This window comes from Eucyclogobius newberryi, unplaced genomic scaffold (genome assembly GCF_026437365.1).
Source record: "Eucyclogobius newberryi isolate DKJ021-1_F unplaced genomic scaffold, fEucNew1.0.hap1 SCAF_9, whole genome shotgun sequence".
Classification (NCBI taxonomy): domain Eukaryota; kingdom Metazoa; phylum Chordata; class Actinopteri; order Gobiiformes; family Gobiidae; genus Eucyclogobius; species Eucyclogobius newberryi.
The window spans coordinates 12,000,892-12,023,344 of NW_027316532.1; the positions used below are offsets into that span (position 1 = coordinate 12,000,892).

A 22,453-nucleotide genomic window follows, 5' to 3' on the forward strand; every position below is an offset into this window, starting at 1 on the left:
CTCATTTCAATGCACTCCACGTGTCTTTGCGTTCAGTCGTGTCTAGAGTCACTTCCTCATTAGACTCATTTATCAGTGAATATTGTCTGATTGTGACAAAACACACTGCGTTTTGAAGCTTAAAATATAGAGAACACGACGTGTCTCCTGGACAGTGACCACTGTCTGACGTCTTCTTCTACAGCGTGCTAGAGTGTCCCCTGGTGGCCGTTTGCCAAGGATTGATACTTTGGTAACACCGGGCACATAAAACAGGGGATTGTAAATACAGTCATTTAAAGTTGTCATTTATGACATGGAAATTAACTGAAATCCAGGCAACAATGTAACATCCATCACCTCCATAACCTCCATCACCTCCATAACCCCCATAACCTCCATCACCTCCATCACCTCCATCACCTCCATAACCTCCATCACCTCCATCACCTCCATAACCTCCATAACCATTTGAGTATTGTTACCATGACTCTTAAGTATTGTGATGTTTAACATCTCTATGTCCGAGACACTGTGGGACATTTCACATTTGTGCACATTTTGTACTTCATTGAAATACAGTTCACCTCGTTCTAAAAGCCTGTGTTTACGGCGTAATCCTCCTCCTAGTGACCACTGCAGTGACCTCCAGGTGACCACTGCAGTGACCTCCAGGTGACCACAGCAGTGACCTCCAGGTGACCACTGCAGTGACCTCCAGAGCAATAAGTTCTACACAAACTGAAAAGTTGTTTTCAGGTCCATTTTTAGTGAATTTACCTTCAGCTTTTAAAAGAGAATTGTCAAAACCCAAGTCCATGTTCCAGTTCCTGCTGCTGAACATGGACTCAGTCTACAGCGTCCACATAGAACATGGAAGCTTAAAATATAGAGAACACGACGTGTCTCCTGGACAGTGACCACTGTCTGACGTCTTCTTCTACAGCGTGCTAGAGTGTCCCCTGGTGGCCGTTTGCCTGTAACTATCTCAAAATTAGACGCGCCGTTAAAATGACCTCAGGGTTGTGTGGGGAAAAAGTAGTGGCTTAAAGTCAGAAAAGTACTGTAGCTTACTATAATGCTCTTTACATATGTTATAAAATAATGTATATTATAATATAAAAGTGTCGAAGGGCAGAAACACTGTGACGTTCTGGACCCTCAAACTGGACCTTGATGAAAGTTTATTACTGACCCTTGATCTGACCCTCTCTTGTTTAGTGAAGCCTTAAAAGCCTTGAGCTTTTCTATTATTAAGAACAATACTGCATAGTAGAAAAAGCTTCAGTTGTAGTCATCTGGACTCAGTTTAAAAAAATAGACGTTTCGACTCTCATCCAAGAGTCATTGTCAATAACAGAATTTAGGTCGAGAACTCCGATATTAATACTGTTCTGTGGTAAGACCCGCCCATTGGGAGGAGCCTTCCTGAAGTAGAAAGAGTTGTTTGTTTCAACAGAAACTCCCCCTTGTATCTACCGAGCTAGCCTATTCAGAAACTTAATGGGCTATTAGAAACCTCTTTGTTTTTGTGAGACCCTGGCTCAACCACCCTGAGTACCTGATTAGCATCTGACAATACTGCAGTTTACAATGAACTAAATAATCAACATAAGTAATAGTTTGATACTAAATAACTGGGAAAAGCATAACACAGTATGTATTATTGAATGATTAAAGTGTGAAACTCGTGTGCAGTGTTAAGAGCCCTCTACGGCAGTGTTAAGAGCCCTCTCCTACAGTGTTAAGAGTCCTCTCCTGCTGTGTTAAGAGCCCTCTCCTGCAGTGTTAAGAGCCCTCTCCTACAGTGTTAAGAGCCCTCTCCTGCAGTGTTAGGAGTCCTCTCCTGCTGTGTTAAGAGCCCTCTCCTGCAGTGTTAAGAGCCCTCTCCTGCAGTGTTAAGAGCCCTCTCCTGCAGTGTTAAGAGCCCTCTCCTGCAGTGTTAAGAGCCCTCTCCGGCAGTGTTAAGAGCCCTCTCCTACAGTGTTAAGAGTCCTCTCCTGCTGTGTTAAGAGCCCTCTCCTGCAGTGTTAAGAGCCCTCTCCTGCAGTGTTAAGAGCGCTCTCCTCTTGTGTTTTCTAGATGTATGACAACATAGGCTCTCTCCAGTTTGGCGAGGGCAGTGATGGCGAGCTGGTGGCTGTGGCGATGGTGTCTGCAGAGGGGGAGGTGTTGGTGCTGAAGGGGCGTGTCCCGGTGGAGGGCCGTGTGGAGGAGTGGATGACACGAGTGTTGCTGGAGATGAAGAGGACCAACCGCCTCATCACCAAAGAGGCCATCTTCCACTACTGTGAGGACCGCAACCGGTACGAGCATCGTCACATGCCACTCGCCACACGCCACTTGCCACACGCCACATGCCACTCGCTACACCCCACACGCCACTCGCCACTCGCCACACGCCACATGCCACTCGCTACACCCCACACGCCACTCGCCATATGCCACTCGCCACTCGCTACACCCCACACGCCACTCGCCACATGCCACTCGCCACACCCCACACGCCACTCCCCACTCGCCACATGCCACTCGCCACACCCCACACGCCACATTGCCACTCCCCACTCGCCACATGCCACTCGCCACACCCCACTCGCCACACGCCACATGCCACTCGCTACACCCCACATGCCACAGGCCACACGCTACACCCCACACGCCACTCGCCACACCCCACTCGCCACATGCCACTCGCCACTCGCTACACCCCACAAGCCCCTCGCCACACGCCACATGCCACTCGCTACACCCCACACGCCACATGCCACTCGCCACAGGCCACACGCTACACCCCACACGCCACACGCCACTCGCCACACGCTACACCCCACACGCCACTCGCCACACGCTACACCCCACACGCCACATGCCACTCGCCACAGGCCACACGCTACACCCCACACGCCACACGCCACTCGCCACACCCCACATGCCACTCGCCACATTAGGGGTGTGCATTGTTTTTATTCTGGTGATAAGCATCAGAATTCACACATTTCATGGGATTTTTCTTTGACTTTTGTATTTCACAAAATTATTGTCTCTGTTTAATGAGTCATAAAATAATAATACTATTATAATACTATAGACACTTCTCAGAAAGTATTGAATTAATCAGTATTGATACTGAATCAGTGAAAGTATTGATACTTTGGTAACACCGGGCACATAAAACAGGGGATTGTAAATACAGTCATTTAAAGTTGTCATTTATGACATGGAAATGAACTGAAATCCAGGCAACAATGTAACTTCCATCACCTCCATAACCTCCATCACCTCCATAACCCCCATAACCTCCATCACCTCCATCACCTCCATCACCTCCATAACCTCCATCACCTCCATCACCTCCATAACCTCCATAACCATTTGAGTATTGTTACCATGACTCTTAAGTATTGCGATGTTTAACATCTCTATGTCCGAGACACTGTGGGACATTTCACATTTGTGCACATTTTGTACTTCATTGAAATACAGTTCACCTTGTTCTAAAAGCCTGTGTTCACGGCGTAATCCTCCTCCTAGTGACCACTGCAGTGACCTCCAGGTGACCACAGCAGTCAAATCAAATCAAATCAAATCAATTTATTTTTGTAAGGCCCAAAATCACAACAACAGTTGCCTCTGAGGGCTGCAGTGACCTCCAGGTGACCACTGCAGTGACCTCCAGAGCAATAAGTTCTACACAAACTGAAAAGTTGTTTTCAGGTCCATTTTTAGTGAATTTACCTTCAGCTTTTAAAAGAGAATTGTCAAAACCCAAGTCCATGTTCCAGTTCCTGCTGCTGAACATGGACTCAGTCTACAGCGTCCACATAGAACATGGACTCAGTCTACAGCGTCCACATAGAACATGGACTCAGTCTACAGCGTCCACATAGAACATGGACTCAGTCTACAGCGTCCACATAGAACTATGACCAGGCCATATTCAGCTATGTATTTATTATAGTTTTATTTGTGACGTTATGTTTCGCTCTGCGACTCAGCCTGAGCGTGGAACATGAGTGTGGCCCCTGCTCTAGTGCATATGATGTGCTTTGACATGGTGGGGGCCAATGGTGGGGGCCCGTCTTGTGTGTCAGAGTGGACTGGATGCTGCTGTACCAGGGCATGATGGTGCTGGCAGCCAACCAGGTGTGGTGGACGTGGGAGGTGGAGGACGTGTTCCGACAGGTGAAGGCAGGAGAGAAACACGCCCTCAAGAACTACGCCAAGAAGCTCCACGGTCAGATCGACGAGCTGGTGACGCGCATCACTCAGCCCATGAAGAAGAACGATCGACGCAAACTCAACACGGTGCTGATCATCGATGTCCACGCCAGAGACATCGTGGACAGTTTCATCTTCAACAGGTCCAACATTTGCTCTACATTTAGCTGATGGGGTCTGGTTTTACTGCATGTGTCAAGAACAAACTCCTATTACTCAACTTAGGCTTTTCAGTACTTTGGGCCAGTCGCGGGGTACACTCTGGACAGGGGACAGTCTCGGGTATCCCCTGGACAGGGCACAGTCTCGGGGTACACCCTGGACAGCGGACAGTCTCGGGGTACATCCTGGACAGGGGCCAGTATCGGGGTACATTCTGGACAGGGGACAGTCTCGGGGTACACCCTGGACAGGGGACAGTCTCGGGGTACATCCTGGACAGGGGCCAATATCGGGGTACATCCTGGGCAGGGGACCGTCTCGGGGTACACCCTGGACAGGGGGCAGTCTCGGGGGAAACACCCTGGACGGGGACAGTCTCGGGGTACATCCTGGACAGGGGACAGTCTCGGGGTACACCCTGGACAGGGGCCAGTCAGGGGCCAGTCTCGGGGTACATCCTGGACAGGGGCCAGTCTCGGGGTACACCCTGGACACATCCTGGACAGGGGACTGTCTCGGGGTACATCCTGGACAGGGGACAGTCGCGGGGTACACCCTGGACAGGGGCCAGTTGAGGGGTACATCCTGGACAGGGGCCAGTTGAGGGGTACATCCTGGACAGGGGCCAGTTGAGGGGTACACCCTGAACAGGGGACAGTTGAGGGGTACATCCTGGACAGGGGCCAGTTGAGTTGAGGGGTACATCTTGGACAGGGGCCAGTTGAGGGGTACACCCTGGACAGGGGTCAGTTGAGGGGTACATCCTGGACAGGGGCCAGTCTCGGGGTACATCCTGGACAGGGGCCAGTTGAGGGGTACATCCTGGACAGGGGACAGTTGAGGGGTACATCCTGGACAGGGGACAGTCTCGGGGTACATCCTGGACAGGGGACAGTCTCGGGGTACACCCTGGACAGGGGCCAGTTGAGGGGTGAACACACAGACATAGAAACACATAGAACCCGCAGACTCCCTCCAGAGAGGTCATGTGATGGTCATGTGATGGTCATGTGATGGTCATGTGATGGTCATGTGATTGTCTGCCCCTGGGAATCGAACCCATGATCTTCTTATTGGGAGGCGAGAGCTAAAGTGTTTCATGTTTTTTGGTCAATATTTATACATGTATATATGTATATATTTATACCTGTATATATGTATAAATATCTAGAATAGTTATTGTTTATTGTCTCTTCAAAATGTATTTTTTACAGGCCTCGTTTACTGCTTTGTTCAAATACCGTATTTTCTACTCAATTCTAATCTTTGTACTTTGTACTTTGTACTTGATTACTAATACTTTAAAATAACATTAATCTTCACTTGACCCTCATTATTATACTGGACACCTGATTGTTCTGCCGGTCAGAGCGTTGTTCTGGTCATTGTTCTGCCGGTCAGCCTTGTTCTGTGTGCTGCAGTATCCTGGACGCTCGGGAGTTTGAGTGGGAAAGTCAGCTGAGGTTTTATTGGCAGCGCGACCTCGACGACCTGTTGGTGCGTCAGTGCAGCGCCTCCTTCTCCTACGGATACGAGTACATGGGTCTGAACGGGAGGCTGGTCATCACACCTCTGACTGACCGCATCTACCTCACCCTCACTCAGGTCAGCCTCACTCAGGTCATCTACCTCACCCATCACTCAGGTCATCTACCTCACCCTCATTCAGGTCATCTACCTCACTCAGGTCATCTATCTCACCCTCACTCAGGTCATCTACCTCACCCTCACTCAGGTCAGCCCCTCACTCAGGTCAGCCCCTCACCCTCACTCAGGTCAGCCCCTCACACAGGTTAGCCCCTCACCCTCACTCAGGTCAGCCCCTCACTCAGGTCAGCCACTCACCCTCACTCAGGTCAGCCCTCACTCAGGTCAGCCCCTCACTCAGGTCAGCCCCTCACTCAGGTCAGCCCCTCACTCAGGTCAGCCACTCACCCTCACTCAGGTCAGCCCCTCACTCAGGTCAGCCCCTCACCCTCACTCAGGTCAGCCCCTCACTCTGGTCAGCTCCTCACTCAGATCAGGTCCTCACTCAGGTCAGCCCCTCACTCAGGTCAGCCCCTCATCCTCACTCAGGTCAGTCCCTCACTCAGGTCAGCTCCTCACTCAGGTCAGCCCCTCACTCAGGTCAGCCCCTCACCCTCACTCAGGTCAGCCCCTCACTCAGGTCAGATACTCACTCAGGTCAGACCCTCACTCAGGTCAGCCCCTCACTCAGGTCAGCACCTCACCCTCACTCAGGTCAGCCCCTCACTCAGGTCAGCCACTCACCCTCACTCAGGTCAGCCCCTCACTCAGGTCAGCCCCTCACTCAGGTCAGCCCCTCACTCAGGTCAGATACTCACTCAGGTCAGACCCTCACTCAGGTCAGCCCCTCACTCAGGTCAGCACCTCACCCTCACTCAGGTCAGCCCCTCACTCAGGTCAGCCACTCACCCTCACTCAGGTCAGCCCCTCACTCAGGTCAGCCCCTCACTCAGGTCAGCCCCTCACAGCCTCTCTCAAGTATCAGATTTGAAATGGGAACACATGAGAAACTGTTGGTTGAGTTCATTCAAACTGTTGTCATGTGGACATTGTGGACATTGTGGACATTGTGGACTTTGTGGACATTGTGGACATTGTGGACATTGTGGACATTGTGGACATTGTGGACACAGGCCCTGTCCATGTTCCTGGGCGGAGCTCCCGCAGGACCAGCTGGAACTGGAAAAACGGAGTCCACCAAAGATCTGGCTAAAGCTCTAGGTCTTCTCTGTGTGGTCACCAACTGTGGAGAAGGAATGGACTACATGGTGAGTGTCTGTGTGTGTGTGTGTGTGTGTGTGTGTGAGTGTGTGAGTGTGTGAGTGTGTGAGTGTGTGAGTGTGTGAGTGTGTGAGTGAGTGAGTGAGTGAGTGAGTGAGTGAGTGAGTGAGTCTGTCTGTCTGTCTGTCTGTCTGTCTGTCTGTCTGTCTGTCTGTCTGTCTGTCTCAGGCTGTGGGGACGATCCTCTGTGGTCTGTTTCAGTGTCTGTCTCAGGCTGTGGGGACGATCCTCTGTGGTCTGTTTCAGTGTCTGTCTCAGGCTGTGGGGACGATCCTCTGTGGTCTGTTTCAGTGTCTGTCTCAGGCTGTGGGGACGATCCTCTGTGGTCTGTTTCAGTGTCTGTCTCAGGCTGTGGGGACGATCCTCTGTGGTCTGTTTCAGTGTCTGTCTCAGGCTGTGGGGACGATCCTCTGTGGTCTGTTTCAGTGTCTGTCTCAGGCTGTGGGGACGATCCTCTGTGGTCTGTTTCAGTGTCTGTCTCAGGCTGTGGGGACGATCCTCTGTGGTCTGTTTCAGTGTCTGTCTCAGGCTGTGGGGACGATCCTCTGTGGTCTGTTTCAGTGTCTGTCTCAGGCTGTGGGGACGATCCTCTGTGGTCTGTTTCAGTGTCTGTCTCTGTGTCTCAGGCTGTGGGGACGATCCTCTGTGGTCTGTCTCAGTGTGGGGCCTGGGGCTGTTTCGATGAGTTCAATCGCATCGATGCTTCGGTTCTATCGGTCATTTCCTCTCAGATCCAGACCATCCGAAACGCTTTGATGCTGCGGCTCAGACGCTTCCAGGTACTGACCCTGTGAGACCAGGTGACCACGCCCAGCGGTCAATGCTCATGTGTGTTTGTGGAAACAGTTTGAAGGTCAGGAGATCAGTCTGGACAGTCGTATGGGCATCTTCATCACCATGAACCCCGGGTACGCCGGGCGCACGGAGCTGCCAGAGTCTGTCAAAGCCTTGTTCAGGCCCGTGGTCGTCATCGTCCCCGACCTACAGCAGATCTGTGAGATCATGCTCTTCTCCGAGGGCTTCCTCCTGGCCAAGGTCTGTCCTCTGTCCCTGTCCTCTGTCCCTCTGCTTCACCCCTCAGTGCTGTCCTCTGTCCCTCTGCTTCACTCCTCAGTGCTGTCCTCTGTCCCTCTGCTTCACTCCTCAGTGCTGTCCTCTGTCCCTCTGCTTCACTCCTCAGTGCTGTCCTCTGTCCCTCTGCTTCACCCCTCAGTGCTGTCCTCTGTCCCTCTGCTTCACTCCTCAGTGCTGTCCTCTGTCCCTCTGCTTCACTCCTCAGTGCTGTCCTCTGTCCCTCTGCTTCACCCCTCAGTGCTGTCCTCTGTCCCTCTGCTTCACTCCTCAGTGCTGTCCTCTGTCCCTCAGGTTCTGGCTAAGAAGATGACGGTGCTGTACAAACTGTCCCGGGAGCAGTTATCCAAACAGTCGCACTATGACTTCGGGCTGAGGGCCCTGAAGTCTGTGCTGGTGATGGCCGGGGAACTCAAGAGAGACTCTCCACACCTGCACGAGGTGAGAGGAGGGGGACGAGGGGAACGGGGCGAGACGAGGGGAGCGGGGCAAGACGAGGGGAGCGAGGCGAGATGGTTTCAGATGCTTTATTTTTCTGCTCCTGTCGATTTTATAATGTGAAGTGAATGGAAATGATTTAAGAGAAGATTATTCTGCAGTAGACTTAAGTGTGCGCTATGGTTGTAGGACGTGGTGCTGATGCGTGTGCTTTGATTGTAGGACGTGGTGCTGATGCGTGTGCTTTGATTGTAGGACGTGGTGCTGATGCGTGTGCTTTGATTGTAGGACGTGGTGCTGATGTGTGTGCTTTGGTTGTAGGACGTGGAGCTGATGCGTGTGCTTTGGGTGTAGGATGTGGAGCTGATGCGTGTGCTTTGGTTGTAGGACGTGATGTTGATGCGTGTGCTTTGGTTGTAGGACGTGGTGCTGATGTGTGTGCTTTGGTTGTAGGACGTGGTGCTGATGCGGGCGCTGCGGGACATGAACCTGCCTAAGTTTGTCTTCGAGGACGTTCCTCTGTTCCTGGGGCTCATCTCGGACCTGTTCCCCGGCCTGGACTGTCCACGTGTCCGCTACTCCCACTTCAATGATGCTGTGGAGAACACGCTACAGGACAACAAATATGTGCTCCTGCCCGACCAGGTGAGGGCCCCACAGCAGTGAGGGCCCCACAGCAGTGAGGGCCCCACAGCAGCGCGACACTCAAAGTGACCAAAGGGCTTCATAATGATCTGCTCATCTTCAGGTGGACAAAGTGGTGCAGATGTATGAGACCATGATGACCAGGCACACCACGATGGTCGTGGGTCCGACAGGTGGAGGCAAGTCTGTGGTCATCAGCACGCTGTGCCACGCCCAGAGCAGGTGCGTCCCGGGACGGTGCTGATGTGGTCACGACAAACCGCTGACTGTGTTCCTCCTGCACAGGCTGGGACTGCTGACCCGGCTGTACCCTCTGAACCCCAAAGCCATGAGTGTCATCGAGCTGTACGGCGTTCTGGACCCAGACACGCGGGACTGGACCGATGGCATCCTGTCCAACATCTTCAGAGACGTCAACCGACCCAGCGACAAGAAGGAGCGCAGGTAAGACAACATGGAAGACCTGTCCAGCCTGGTACTGCGGACAATAGGAACTATAGTTTTAGTTCACATGTTCTTCTTCTGTTGCTTCTAATGGCGTTTGGCAGAAAACTGAAAAGGTGCATTTACCGCCACCACCTGGAGTCGAACCTTTTCAAAGTGAGAGAGAAAGATAGGCTGTGACGTGGTGACGTGTCCGGCAAGTTCCAGGATCAATGTCTCCAAAAAGTCCTCAGTATGATCCTCTCTGGCCCTCCCACAAGTCTGAGATGATCTCTGCCGAATCCGGGCACCACATCTAGAATCTTGCCCTTTATAGATTTGTTTCTTCACCTCGGCTTTCAGCTCCTGTAACTCATGTTTGTCTGAAGTACGTGGCTCCACCTCAGCGGCATGTCCTCTCATCTGTCTGTCCCGTGGGAACAGGTCTTGTCCGTGTGGGCTGTATTAGCATTAGCGTCATTAGCTTGTGAGAGTGTCTGTTCTTGGTTACAGTCCGTCAGCTGTGATTGTTTAGCACCCAAAGCTTTAACTTCCATGTTTATGTTCATCTTTCACTGCGTCTTGTTCCTTGCTTTTGGGGCTTTGTGTGTGAAATGGAGATTCTTAAAGTAAATGTCGGCAGACAGGTGTAGCTAGACTGTTTACACCTGCATGATGACGTTACCATGACAATACCCCTTTAAACACATGCACAGTGTCAAACCATTGTGTGAACAGCATATGACACACGTGTAAATCCAAATGTCCTCATTGCGGGACAGGTACATTCTGTTTGATGGAGACGTGGACGCGCTCTGGGTGGAGAACATGAACTCTGTGATGGACGACAACAAGCTCCTGACTCTGGCCAACGGGGAGCGCATCCGCCTCCAGAGCCACTGCGCCCTGCTCTTTGAGGTGGGGGACCTGCAGTACGCCTCGCCTGCCACAGTGTCCCGCTGTGGGATGGTGTTTGTGGACCCCAAAAACCTGCGCTACAAACCATACTGGCAGAGATGGTGCCAAAACAGACCCCTGAAGGTAATTAGATCAAATTAAAACCAAATACCAGATTTTCCGGATTATACCTCACTCTGGAGTACCAGGCAAAAAATGCAAAAAGAAAAAACATATAAGTCGCACTGGAGTATAAGTTGTGGGGTAAATTTATTTGACGAAATCCAAGACTAAGAACAGACATTTCACCTTGAAATAAAGTTTAAAATAATAACAGATTAAGAACAGGTTTATCAAAGCATCAGTTTTACCCCAAATCACTAAATCCACTGAATACTTCTTCCTCAGTGTCACTTCTAAACAACTCCACAAACTCCGGAGGTAAAACACTAAATATAAAAACTCGAGGTCCAGCAGTGGTGTCCAGACTTTTTCACCGCGGGCCACATTTTGAAACTTATACGGTGTCACAAATGAAATCATTCCAACTCTTGCATTTGACATAGTTTTGATGCCTCCACATCTTTAATACGACTTGGAACATTAATATTAGGTACAACATAAACATGTTTGAATTCTTCCAATTTTACAGTAAAAACTACTACTTTATGTTATTTGGGCCAATTTAGCAGGAAGCCTGAGGGCCAACAGTTAGCCTCTGGGCCACAGTTTGGACACCCCTGAGGTAGAGGAAGTGCTGGTTCTTCTTCTGCATCGCTTAGAGCCTAGAGCGCCCTCTTGTGGAGTGTAGTTCTCAATGTGAAAAGAATGAATAATATCACATGTAAGTCGCTCCGGAGTATAAATCAACCGGCCAAAACTATGAAAAAACTGCGACTTATAGTCAGAGAAATACTGTATGTCCACAATTTAAAATGTTGTGGAATAGACGACCATTCTTCTAGTCTGAGGCTTTATGAAATGAAACTTTCTGAATGATAAAGTATGTGACATAAACAAAATATAAAGGACTTTAAGTTTAGGTTTCACTTTTTGAAATATACATTGAAGCATATTTGCTTCTGAAATTGTCTCAATTATATATTTTTTAGTTCTCATTATATTGTGACCCAACCATCCTTAGATCTCTCTCACCTATAGTGGGGCCCTAGTTTCTCTCCTGAAGGTGAAGGTTCTCAGGCTCATGTTTGTTAGCATGTGTGCTAATGTGCAGTCTGTGTTCCTGAAGGTGAAGGTTCTCAGGCTCATGTTTGTTAGCATGTGTGCTAATGTGCAGTCTGTGTTCCAGGAGCGGGAGACTCTGAACATGCTGTTCGACAAGTATCTTCACTGTTGCATCGACCTGATCATAGAGGGAATCGTAGATGGAAAACAAGGCAAGAAGCTGGAGACCATCATCCCCCAGACAGACTTGAATATGGTGAGAAGGTCATATCCACAGCGTGCATGTGGCCCGGGCCCTAACAGTGCGGCTCCTCAGGTCACACAGCTGTGCCTGATGTTGGATGCCCTGCTGGGGGAGGAGATCTCGGGGCCTGACGTGGTGGAAGCCTTCTTCCTGGAGGCTCTCTACTGCTCCCTAGGGGCCACTTTGCTGGAGATGGAGAGAGTCAAATTTGATGAGTTTGTCAAAAAAGTCTCATGTCTGACTCTGGTCCAAGAAGAGAAGGTCTTTGCTGGACCGGGTCAAATCCCAGGTAAATCTATCAACTTCATCTAAATCTAAATCAACTCAAACTCTTCAGAAGATGTTGACAGGAGCCAAAGCAGGTTTCTGGTATTTTACAAAAGGAAATCTGTTTAAACATTACAGGCCTAGGAAAGTTTCCCAACAATGGGATTATTAAACGTTAGTTCCTCAATTCCAGGTCCAAGCGGCCACATGAACTTAAGAGCTAGAGAACGGACTACAGCCTGTTTGTCAGAAAATCCTCCTTCTACACGTGCTGGGGTTTATTCACACTGAAGTTATGATTCTGGAGCTTGGAGACCAGCCAGCTGGAGATTATGATTCTGATCTGATAAGAGCAAGGCTCCCACTTGAGGTCCTGGTGATGGTGGCTCCCACTTGAGGTCCTGGTGATGGTGGCCCCCACTTGAGGTCCTGGTGATGGTGGCTCCCACTTGAGGTCCTGGTGATGGTGGCTCCCACTTGAGGTCCTGGTGATGGTGGCCCCCACTTGAGGTCCTGGTGATGGTGGCTCCCACTTGAGGTCCTGGTGATGGTGGCTCCCACTTGAGGTCCTGGTGATGGTGGTGCAGAGGAGGTGGAGGGAGTCCACAGTGGTGATGGGGGAGTCTGAGATGGTGGGAGGAGTCTGAGATGGTGGGGGGGAGGAGTCTGAGATGGTGAGGGGGGAGGAGTCTGTGATGGTGGGAGGAGTCTGAGATGGTGGGGGGGAGGAGTCTGAGATGGTGAGGGGGGGGCTGTGTCTTCTGGGCGTTGAACTCCAGGTTGTTACCGCTGCACCAGCCGCTCCACCTCATGTAGACAGACTCATCCCCGTCCCAGATGAGTCCGATGAGGGTGGTGTCGTCATGGTGATGAGGGTGGTGTCGTCATGGTGATGAGGGTGGTGTCGTCATGGCGATGAGGGTGGTGTCGTCATGGCGATGAGGGTGGTGTCGTCATGGCGATGAGGGTGGTGTCGTCATGGCGATGAGGGTGGTGTCGTCATGGCGATGAGGGTGGTGTCGTCCACAGACTTGATCAGTCGTCTGCAAAATGATCTCTTAGTTGGCAGAACAGCTGAGCGCTTTACTTTGTGTCTGATCTTTACACGAGGAACAAAACACGAGAAGAGACTCCACCCGGAGAGACGAGCCACGTCATCGTTGAACGCTGCCAACTCGCCGCCTCTGAGGAGTTATTTCATGTTAATTGTCTTAAAGACCTGAAAAACAGAGTGATGTTGTGCTTTTCAAAGATGCCTGTACTGGCACAAAACAAGAATCAGCTCCTTAGACCTGGAAGCACGAAATATGCTGTGTGTGACATCACATCAGTTAGAAATCCAAAACAAGTTTTCTTGTATTGTTATTGTCATGAATGACTTGGTCTGCTCTCCATCAGGACACTCGCACACTCTGTACCACTTCCATTTTGACGGGAAGCAGTGGGTTCCCTGGCGCTCCCTAGTTTCCAAATATGTGCACAGCCCTGACATGAAGTTTGCTGATATCCTGGGTAAGTGTGTAGTCATGTACGTGTGTCATCATGTACGTGTGTAGTCATGTACGTGTGTCATCATGTACGTGTGTAGTCATGTACGTGTGTAGTCATGTACGTGTGTAGTCATGTACATGTGTCATCATGTACGTGTGTAGTCATGTGCGTGTGTAGTCATGTACGTGTGTAGTCATGTACGTTTGTCATCATGTACGTGTGTAGTCATGTACGTGTGTAGTCATGTACGTGTGTAGTCATGTACGTGTGTAGTCATGTACGTTTGTCATCATGTACGTGTGTCATCATGTACGTGTGTAGTCATGCGCGTGCAGTCATGTGCGTGCAGTCATGCGCGTGTGTCGTCATGTACGTGTGTAGTCATGTACGTGTATAGTCATGTACGTGTGTAGTCATGTACGTGTGTAGTCATGCGCGTGCAGTCATGCGCGTGTGTCGTCATGTACGTGTGTAGTCATGTACGTGTGTAGTCATGTGCGTGTGTCGTCATGTACATGTGTCATCATGTACGTGTGTAGTCATGTACGTGTGTAGTCATGCGCGTGCAGTCATGCACGTGTGTAGTCATGCACGTGTGTAGTCATGCACGTGTGTAGTCATGCACGTGTGTAGTCATGCACGTGTGTAGTCGTGCACGTGTGTAGTCGTGCACGTGTGTCGTCATGTACGTGTGTAGTTATGGATCTGTGTAGTCATGCGCGTGTGTAGTCATACGCGTGTGTAGTCATGTGCGTGTGCAGTCATTCGCGTGTGCAGTCATGCGCGTGGAGTCAGGTACGTGTGGAGTCAGGTACGTCTGTCATCATGTACGTGTGTAGTCATGTAAGTGTGTCATCATGTACGCGTGTAGTCATGTACGCGTGTCATGTACGTGTGTAGTCATGTACGTGTGTAGTCATGTACGTGTGTTGTCATGTACGTGTGTCATCATGTACGTGTGTCATCATGTACGTGTGAAGTCATGTATGTGTGTAGTCATGTACGTGTGTAGTCATGTACGTGTGTCGTCATGTACGTGTGTCATCATGTACGTGTGTATTCATGTACGTGTGTAGTCATGTACGTGTGTAGTCATGCGCGTGCAGTCATGCGCGTGTGTCGTCACGTACGTGTGAAGTCATGCACGTGTGTAGTCATGCAAGTCTGTAGTCATGTACGTGTGTAGTCATGCATGTCTGTAGTCATGCACGTGTGTAGTCATGTACGTGTGTAGTCATGTACGTGTTTAGTCATGTACGTGTGTAGTCAGGTGCGTGTGTAGTCAGGTGCGTGTGTAGTCAGGTGCGTGTATAGTCATGTGTGTGTGTGTCATCATGTACGTGTGTGTCATCATGTACGTGTGTCGTCATGTACGTGTGTAGTCATGTACGTGTGTAGTCATGTGCGTGTGTAGTCATGCGCATGTGTAGTCATGCGCGTGTGTAGTCATGCGCATGCAGTCATGCGCGTGTGTCGTCATGTACGTGTGTAGTCATGTACGTGTATAGTCATGTACGTGTGTAGTCAGGTGCGTGTGTAGTCAGGTGCGTGTGTAGTCAGGTGCGTGTATAGTCATGTGTGTGTGTGTCATCATGTACGTGTGTAGTCATGTACGTGTGTAGTCATGTACGTGTGTAGTCATGTGCGTGTGTAGTCATGCGCGTGTGTAGTCATGCGCATGCAGTCATGCGCGTGTGTCGTCATGTACGTGTGTAGTCATGTACCTGTGTAGTCATGTACGTGTGTAGTCATGCACGTCTGTAGATGACTACAGACGTGCATGACTACGTGTATGTGTAGTCATGTACGTGTGTAGTCATGCGCGTGCAGTCATGCGCATGTGTCGTCATGTACGTGTGTCGTCATGTACGTGTGTAGTCATGTACGTGTGTAGTCATGCACGTCTGTAGTCATGTACGTGTGTAGTCATGTGCGTGTGTAGTCATGTGCGTGTGTAGTCATGTGCGTGTGTAGTCATGTGCGTGTGTCGTCATGTACGTGTGTTATCATGTACATGTGTAGTCATGTACGTGTGTAGTCATGTACGTGTGTAGTCATGCGCGTGCAGTCATGCGCGTGTGTCGTCATGTACGTGTGTAGTCATGCACGTGTGTCGTCATGCACGTGTGTCGTCATGTATGTGTGTCGTCATGTACGTGTGTCTTCATGTACGTGTGTAGTCATGGATATGTGTAGCCATGCACGTGTGTAGTCATGCCCGTGTGTAGTCATGCACGTGTGTCGTCATGTACATGTGTCGTCATGTATGTGTGTCGTCATGTACGTGTGTAGTCATGTACGTGTGTAGTCATGTACGTGTGTCATCATGTACGTGTGTAGTCATGTAAGTGTGTCATCATGTACGTGTGTAGTCATGTACGCGTGTAGTCATGTACGTGTGTCGTCATGTACGTGTGTAGTCATGTACGTGTGTAGTCATGCACGTGTGTAGTCATGCAAGTCTGTAGTCATGTACGTGTGTAGTCATGCACGTCTGTAGTCATGTACGTGTGTAGTCATGCACGTGTGTAGTCATGCACGTGTGTCGTCATGCACGTGTGTCGTCATGTACGTGTGTCGTCATGTACGTGTGTCGTCATGTACGTGTGTAGTCATGTACGTGTGTAGTCATGTACGTGTGTAGTCATGCACGTCTGTAGTCATGCAAGTCTGTAGTCATGTACGTGTGTAGTCATGCACGTCTGTAGTCATGTATGTGTGTAGTCATGTACGTGTGTAGTCAGGTGCGTGTATAGTCATGTGCGTGTGTTGTCATGTACGTGTGTCATCATGTATGTGTGTAGTCATGTACGTGTGTAGTCATGTACGTGTGTAGTCATGCGCGTGCAGTCATGCGCGTGTGTCGTCATGTACGTGTGTAGTCATGTACGTGTGTAGTCATGTGCGTGTGTCGTCATGTACATGTGTCATCATGTACGTGTGTAGTCATGTATGTGTGTAGTCATGTACGTGTGTAGTCATGTACGTGTGTAGTCATGCGCGTGCAGTCATGCACCTCTGTAGTCATGTACGTGTGTAGTCATGCACGTGTGTAGTCATGCACGTGTGTAGTCGTGCACGTGTGTCGTCATGTACGTGTGTAGTTATGGATCTATGTAGTCATGCGCGTGTGTAGTCATACGCGTGTGTAGTCATGCGCGTGTGCAGTCATTCGCGTGTGCAGTCATGCGCGTGGAGTCAGGTACGTGTGTAGTCATGTACGTGTGTAGTCATGTGCGTGTGTAGTCGTATGCGTGTCTAGTCATGTGCGTGTGTCATCATGTACGTGTGTAGTCATGTACGTGTGTAGTTATGTACGTGTGTCATCATGTACGTGTGTAGTCATGTACGTGTGTCGTCATGCACGTTTGTCATCATGTACATGTGTAGTCATGTACGTGTGTAGTCATGTACGTGTGTAGTCATGTACGTGTGTAGTCATGTACGTGTGTAGTCATGCGCGTGCAGTCATGCGCGTGCAGTCATGCGTGTGTGTCGTCTTGTACGTGTGTAGTCATGCACGTCTGTAGTCATGTACGTGTGTAGTCATGCGCGTGTGCAGTCATGCGCGTGTGCAGTCATGCGCGTGTGCAGTCATGCGCGTGTGCAGTCATGCGCGTGTGCAGTCATTGCGTGTGTAGTCATGCGCATGCAGTCATGCGAGTGTGTCGTCATGTACGTGTGTAGTCATGTACGTGTGTAGTCATGCACCTCTGTAGTCATGTATGTGTAGTCATGTACGTGTGTAGTCATGTGCGTGTGTCGTCATGTACGTGTGTAGTCATGTACGTGTGTAGTCATGTACGTGTGTAGTCATGCGCGTGCAGTCATGCGCGTGCAGTCATGCGCGTGTGTTGTCATTTACGTGTGTCGTCATGTACGTGTGTCGTCATGTACGTGTGTCGTCATGTACGTGTGTAGTCATGCACGTCTGTAGTCATGTACGTGTGTAGTCATGTGCGTGTGTCGTCATGTACGTGTGTTATCATGTACGTGTGTAGTCATGTACGTGTGTAGTCATGGACGTGTGTAGTCATGCGCGTGCAGTCATGCGCGTGTGTCATGTACGTGTGTAGTCATGCACGTGTGTCGTCATGTACGTGTGTCGTCATGTACGTGTGTCGTCATGTACGTGTGTCTTTATGTACGTGTGTAGTCATGGATATGTGTAGCCATGCACGTGTGTAGTCATGCCCGTGTGTTGTCATGCACGTGTGTCGTCATGTACGTGTGTCGTCATGTATGTGTGTCGTCATGTACGTGTGTAGTCATGTACGTGTGTCATCATGTACGTGTGTAGTCATGTAAGTGTTTCATCATGTACGTGTGTAGTCATGTACGCGTGTAGTCATGTACGTGTGTCGTCATGTACGTGTGTCATTATGTACGTGTGTAGTCATGTACGTGTGTAGTCATGTACGTGTGTAGTCATGTACGTGTGTCTTCATGTACGTGAGTAGTCATGTACGTGTGTAGTCATGCGCGTGTGTCGTCATGTACGTGTGTAGTCATGTACGTGTGTCATCATGTACGTGTGTAGTCATGTATGTGTGTCGTCATGTACGTGTGTAGTCATGTACGTATGTCGTCATGTACGTGTGTCATCATATACGTGTGTAGTCATGTACGTGTGTAGTCATGTACGTGTGTAGTCATGCGCGTGCAGTCATGCACGTGTGTCGTCATGTACGTGTGTAGTCATGCACGTGTGTAGTCATGTACGTGTGTAGTCATGCACGTCTGTAGTCATGTACGTGTGTAGTCATGAACGTGTGTAGTCATGAACGTGTGTAGTCAGGTGCGTGTATAGTCATGTGCGTGTGTCGTCATATATGTGTGTCATCATGTACGTGTGTAGTCATGTACGTGTGTAGTCATGTACGTATGTAGTCATGTACGTGTGTAGTCATGCACGTGCAGTCATGCGCGTGTGTCGTCATGTACGTGTGTAGTCATGTACGTGTGTAGTCATGCACGTCTGTAGTCATGTACGTGTGTAGTCATGTACGTGTGTAGTCATGTGCGTGTGTCGTCATGTACGTGTGTCATCATGTACGTGTGTAGTCATGTACGTGTGTAGTCATGTACGTGTGTAGTCATGCGCGTGCAGTCATGCGCGTGTGTAGTCATGCACGTGTGTAGTCATGTACGTGTGTAGTCATGCACGTGTGTAGTCATGCACGTGTGTAGTCATGCACGTGTGTCGTCATGTACGTGTGTAGTCATGTACGTTTGTAGTCATGTACGTGTGTCATCATGTGCGTGTGTAGTCATGTACGTGTGTAGTCATGTACGTGTGTCATCATGTATGTGTGTCATCATGTACGTGTGTAGTCATGTACGTGTGTAGTCATGTACGTGTGTAGTCATGTGCGTGTGTAGTCATGTGCGTGTCTAGTCATGTGCGTGTGTCATCATGTACGTGTGTAGTCATGTACGTGTGTAGTTATGTACGTGTGTCATCATGTACGTGTGTAGTCATGTACGTGTCGTCATGCACGTTTGTCATCATGTACATGTGTAGTCATGTACGTGTGTAGTCATGTACGTGTGTAGTCATGCGCGTGCAGTCATGCGCGTGCAGTCATGCGTGTGTGTCGTCTTGTACGTGTGTAGTCATGCACGCCTGTAGTCATGCACGTGTGTAGTCATGCGCGTGTGCAGTCATGCGCGTGTGCAGTCATGCGCGTTTGCAGTCATTGCGTGTGCAGTCATGCCTGTGCAGTCATGCGCGTGTGCAGTCTTGCGCGTGTGCAGTCATACGTGTGCAGTCATACGTGTGCAGTCATGCGCGTGTGCAGTCATGCGCGTGCAGTCCTGCGCGTGCAGTCATGTGCGTGTGCAGTCATGCGTATGTGAAGTCATGCGTGTGCAGTCATGCGCGTGTGCAGTCATGCGCGTACAGTCATGCGCCTGCAGTCATGCGTGTGCAGTCGTGTGAAGACAGATGATATTAAAAACACATGCGCTCATATACAGCTCATACACATGAATATGGAGGATTCACCTGATGTAGAATATGCTTTTTGGCTGAAGCAACAAAAGGCAATAACAGAAAATAAGTCACAGGGACAGAACTGAATATGAACAAATGCACCAGACACTGGGACAGGAACACAGAGGGACATAAACTGGACGAAGTGGATCATCTGCTCCAGCTCCTTCATCAGTGTAAATACAATACAGTGGTTTAAGGGGGAAGAATATGGTTAAAAGCTCCTAAAAGTCCATTTGGTTTTGGTTTATGAAGCGTCTAGAGAAGAGGAGAGTTATGTTCCTTGCCCTTGATGCTTCCCACTCTGCCGCTCTCCAGTTCCCACCACGGACACGGCTCGGACCTGCTGGATCCTGGAGCAGCAGGTGAAGAGCAGGAGATCCGTGCTGCTGGTGGGAGAGTCCGGCTCTTCCAAAACCGCCACCATCCAGAACTTCCTCAAGAATTTGGACGACTCAAAGGTTTGGCACAAATGTCCAGCCAACTGAGATGGTTTAGGGTTAAATGTTGCTCATACAAATTGTGTTGTACATATTGTATCGATGTTGTGGCTCAGAGTTCAGTCGCTTGTTTAGACCACGAAATAATATCGGGCTCCTAAATGAATGGAATCATTTCAACTTTATTTTGAAATGATGACTTCAAATTTCATGCTTTTGTTTGATGTACTTTGGTGTAATCCAGCTGATAGTTCACTGCATTTCCCCCCGTTACCATGGTAGCCGTCAATTTCATGATACTTCCATCTTTCCATACGGAAGCGTAGGAGTAATTAGAAGATTATCCCACCCATCCATCTTCGAGTAGAAAGTGTGATGTCGGGAGAACGGCTGCAGATGCCTCCGCTGTACGATCTACGTGTGGCTGTGGGGACGAGGCCCAGGTCCATTCACCTGCTCACTCCCTCGTCTGGGCTCCATGGAGAAGGGCCCACAGCATATGGGTTCCTAGAGGTCCCCCACATACTAACCTTTGTGCGTTTGATTGACAGATCACAATGACGATCAACTTCTCGTCCAGAACCACTTCTCTGGACATTCAGAGGAACCTGGAGGCCAACGTGGAGAAGAGGACCAAGGAGACGTATGGGCCCCCCATGGGCAAGAGGCTGCTCATCTTTATGGACGACATAAACATGCCCAAGGTCCCTCTCTCTGCTGCCCTCTACAGTCAGCTGCTTCTCACACAGTGGTCTGCTCACACTTCCTGCTCTAATGCAGAGGCAACACACGTCTGTCAAATGTAGACGACATCATCTCTTGTACTTTTGCTCAACATTTTAAGTCTATCAAAAACATGTGTAGTTTGATAAAAAGAAGCAAAACATGAAGCATTCATACATTCAGTTCCTCCTGCTCCTGGAGTTCAACTTAACTTACATAAACGTTGGTATTATAAAATAAGATAAGATCATGTGAGTAGAACAATGCTGAGCACGATGCGAGAGGCGTGGCCGTTATGCGAGAGGCGTGGCCGTTATGCGAGAGGCGTGGCCATGATGCGGGAGGCGTGGCCGTGATGCGAGAGGCATGGCCGCGATGCGAGAGGCGTGGCCGCGATGCGAGAGGCGTGGCCGCGATGCGAGATGCGTGGCCGCGATGCGAGAGGCGTGGTCACGATGCAAGAGGCGTGGCCGCAGCGCAGTCTGAATGAACTTTTTGGTGTCATACATTTCTCCTCAGTTTCAGTGAGATTAGTTCAGTTTATTTCTTTCTCTAAAAACAGTTCCATGCAGTTCTCTAGCTCAGAACTGACTGTCCCATTGCAGTAATATGATCTGTGCCAGGCCGGGCCATAGCAGATCCTACATCCTCTCAGAATAAATGATTTAATTTAATTTACTTCCGGTTTACAAAGTTTAGTAGCTGTGTCTGTTGATTCACCAGAAGTCCAATCAAAGGCCAAGGCGTGACACTAAGTGACCGTTCACATAGCTGTTGTGATGTCTCTAGTTGTCCCTCCTCTGTCCTCAGGTGGACAGCTACGGCACGCAGCAGCCCATTGCTCTGCTCAAGCTGCTCCTGGACCGCGGGGGCCTTTATGACCGCAGCAAAGAGCTCAACTACAAACTGCTCAAGGACCTGGGCTTCATCGCCGCCATGGGCAAAGCCGGAGGAGGCCGCAACCAGGTGGACACGCGCTTCACCAGCCTGTTCAGTGTCTTCAGCATCCCGTTCCCCGCCATGGAGTCCCTGCACCTCATCTATGCCTCCATCCTCAAGGGCCACACCCAAGTGAGTCTGCTGGTCCTGGACTTCTATGTAGTGTATTAGTCTTGTTTCCTCCTCACATGGAGCCACCGATATGAAAGACTATTAGAGATATTTTCTGGACATTACATTCTGGACACCACTTGTGTAGTACTGTAGGTCAGGGGTGTCGAACTCATTTGGGTCGCGGGCCGAACATAACGTAAAATATAAAACTATTAGAAATATAAGAAATAAATAGCTTTATAAAGCCTACACTGTTTTGAAGCAATTACTGGATCGATAAAAAAAAATTACAAAACGTTTGTTCTCATAAAGTGAAATGTATTTAGAAAAACAAGTGTCATTTCACCAACTCTGAGCTTCAGTTTATGAGCATCACAACTTCAGAGATGATCTACAGTTCTACAGAGATAA

General features: G+C 49.6%; 1 protein-coding gene across 1 annotated transcript in view; it reads left to right on the forward strand.

Moving 5' to 3' along the window:
- The window catches only part of dnah10 (dynein axonemal heavy chain 10), a 170,517-nt gene that overhangs the window by 83,886 nt on the left and 64,178 nt on the right, over positions 1-22,453 (forward strand). Inside the window, exons 31-47 of the mRNA XM_072439315.1 lie at positions 2,062-2,285; positions 4,074-4,343; positions 5,784-5,967; positions 7,023-7,157; positions 7,797-7,949; positions 8,017-8,205; positions 8,536-8,682; positions 9,133-9,324; positions 9,428-9,546; positions 9,610-9,768; positions 10,530-10,788; positions 11,954-12,085; positions 12,146-12,362; positions 13,739-13,852; positions 20,145-20,287; positions 20,818-20,970; positions 21,800-22,060. Of these exons, the coding sequence (XP_072295416.1) occupies positions 2,062-2,285; positions 4,074-4,343; positions 5,784-5,967; positions 7,023-7,157; positions 7,797-7,949; positions 8,017-8,205; positions 8,536-8,682; positions 9,133-9,324; positions 9,428-9,546; positions 9,610-9,768; positions 10,530-10,788; positions 11,954-12,085; positions 12,146-12,362; positions 13,739-13,852; positions 20,145-20,287; positions 20,818-20,970; positions 21,800-22,060 (3,051 nt within the window). The remainder of the gene's footprint in view (positions 1-2,061; positions 2,286-4,073; positions 4,344-5,783; positions 5,968-7,022; positions 7,158-7,796; positions 7,950-8,016; positions 8,206-8,535; positions 8,683-9,132; positions 9,325-9,427; positions 9,547-9,609; positions 9,769-10,529; positions 10,789-11,953; positions 12,086-12,145; positions 12,363-13,738; positions 13,853-20,144; positions 20,288-20,817; positions 20,971-21,799; positions 22,061-22,453) is intronic.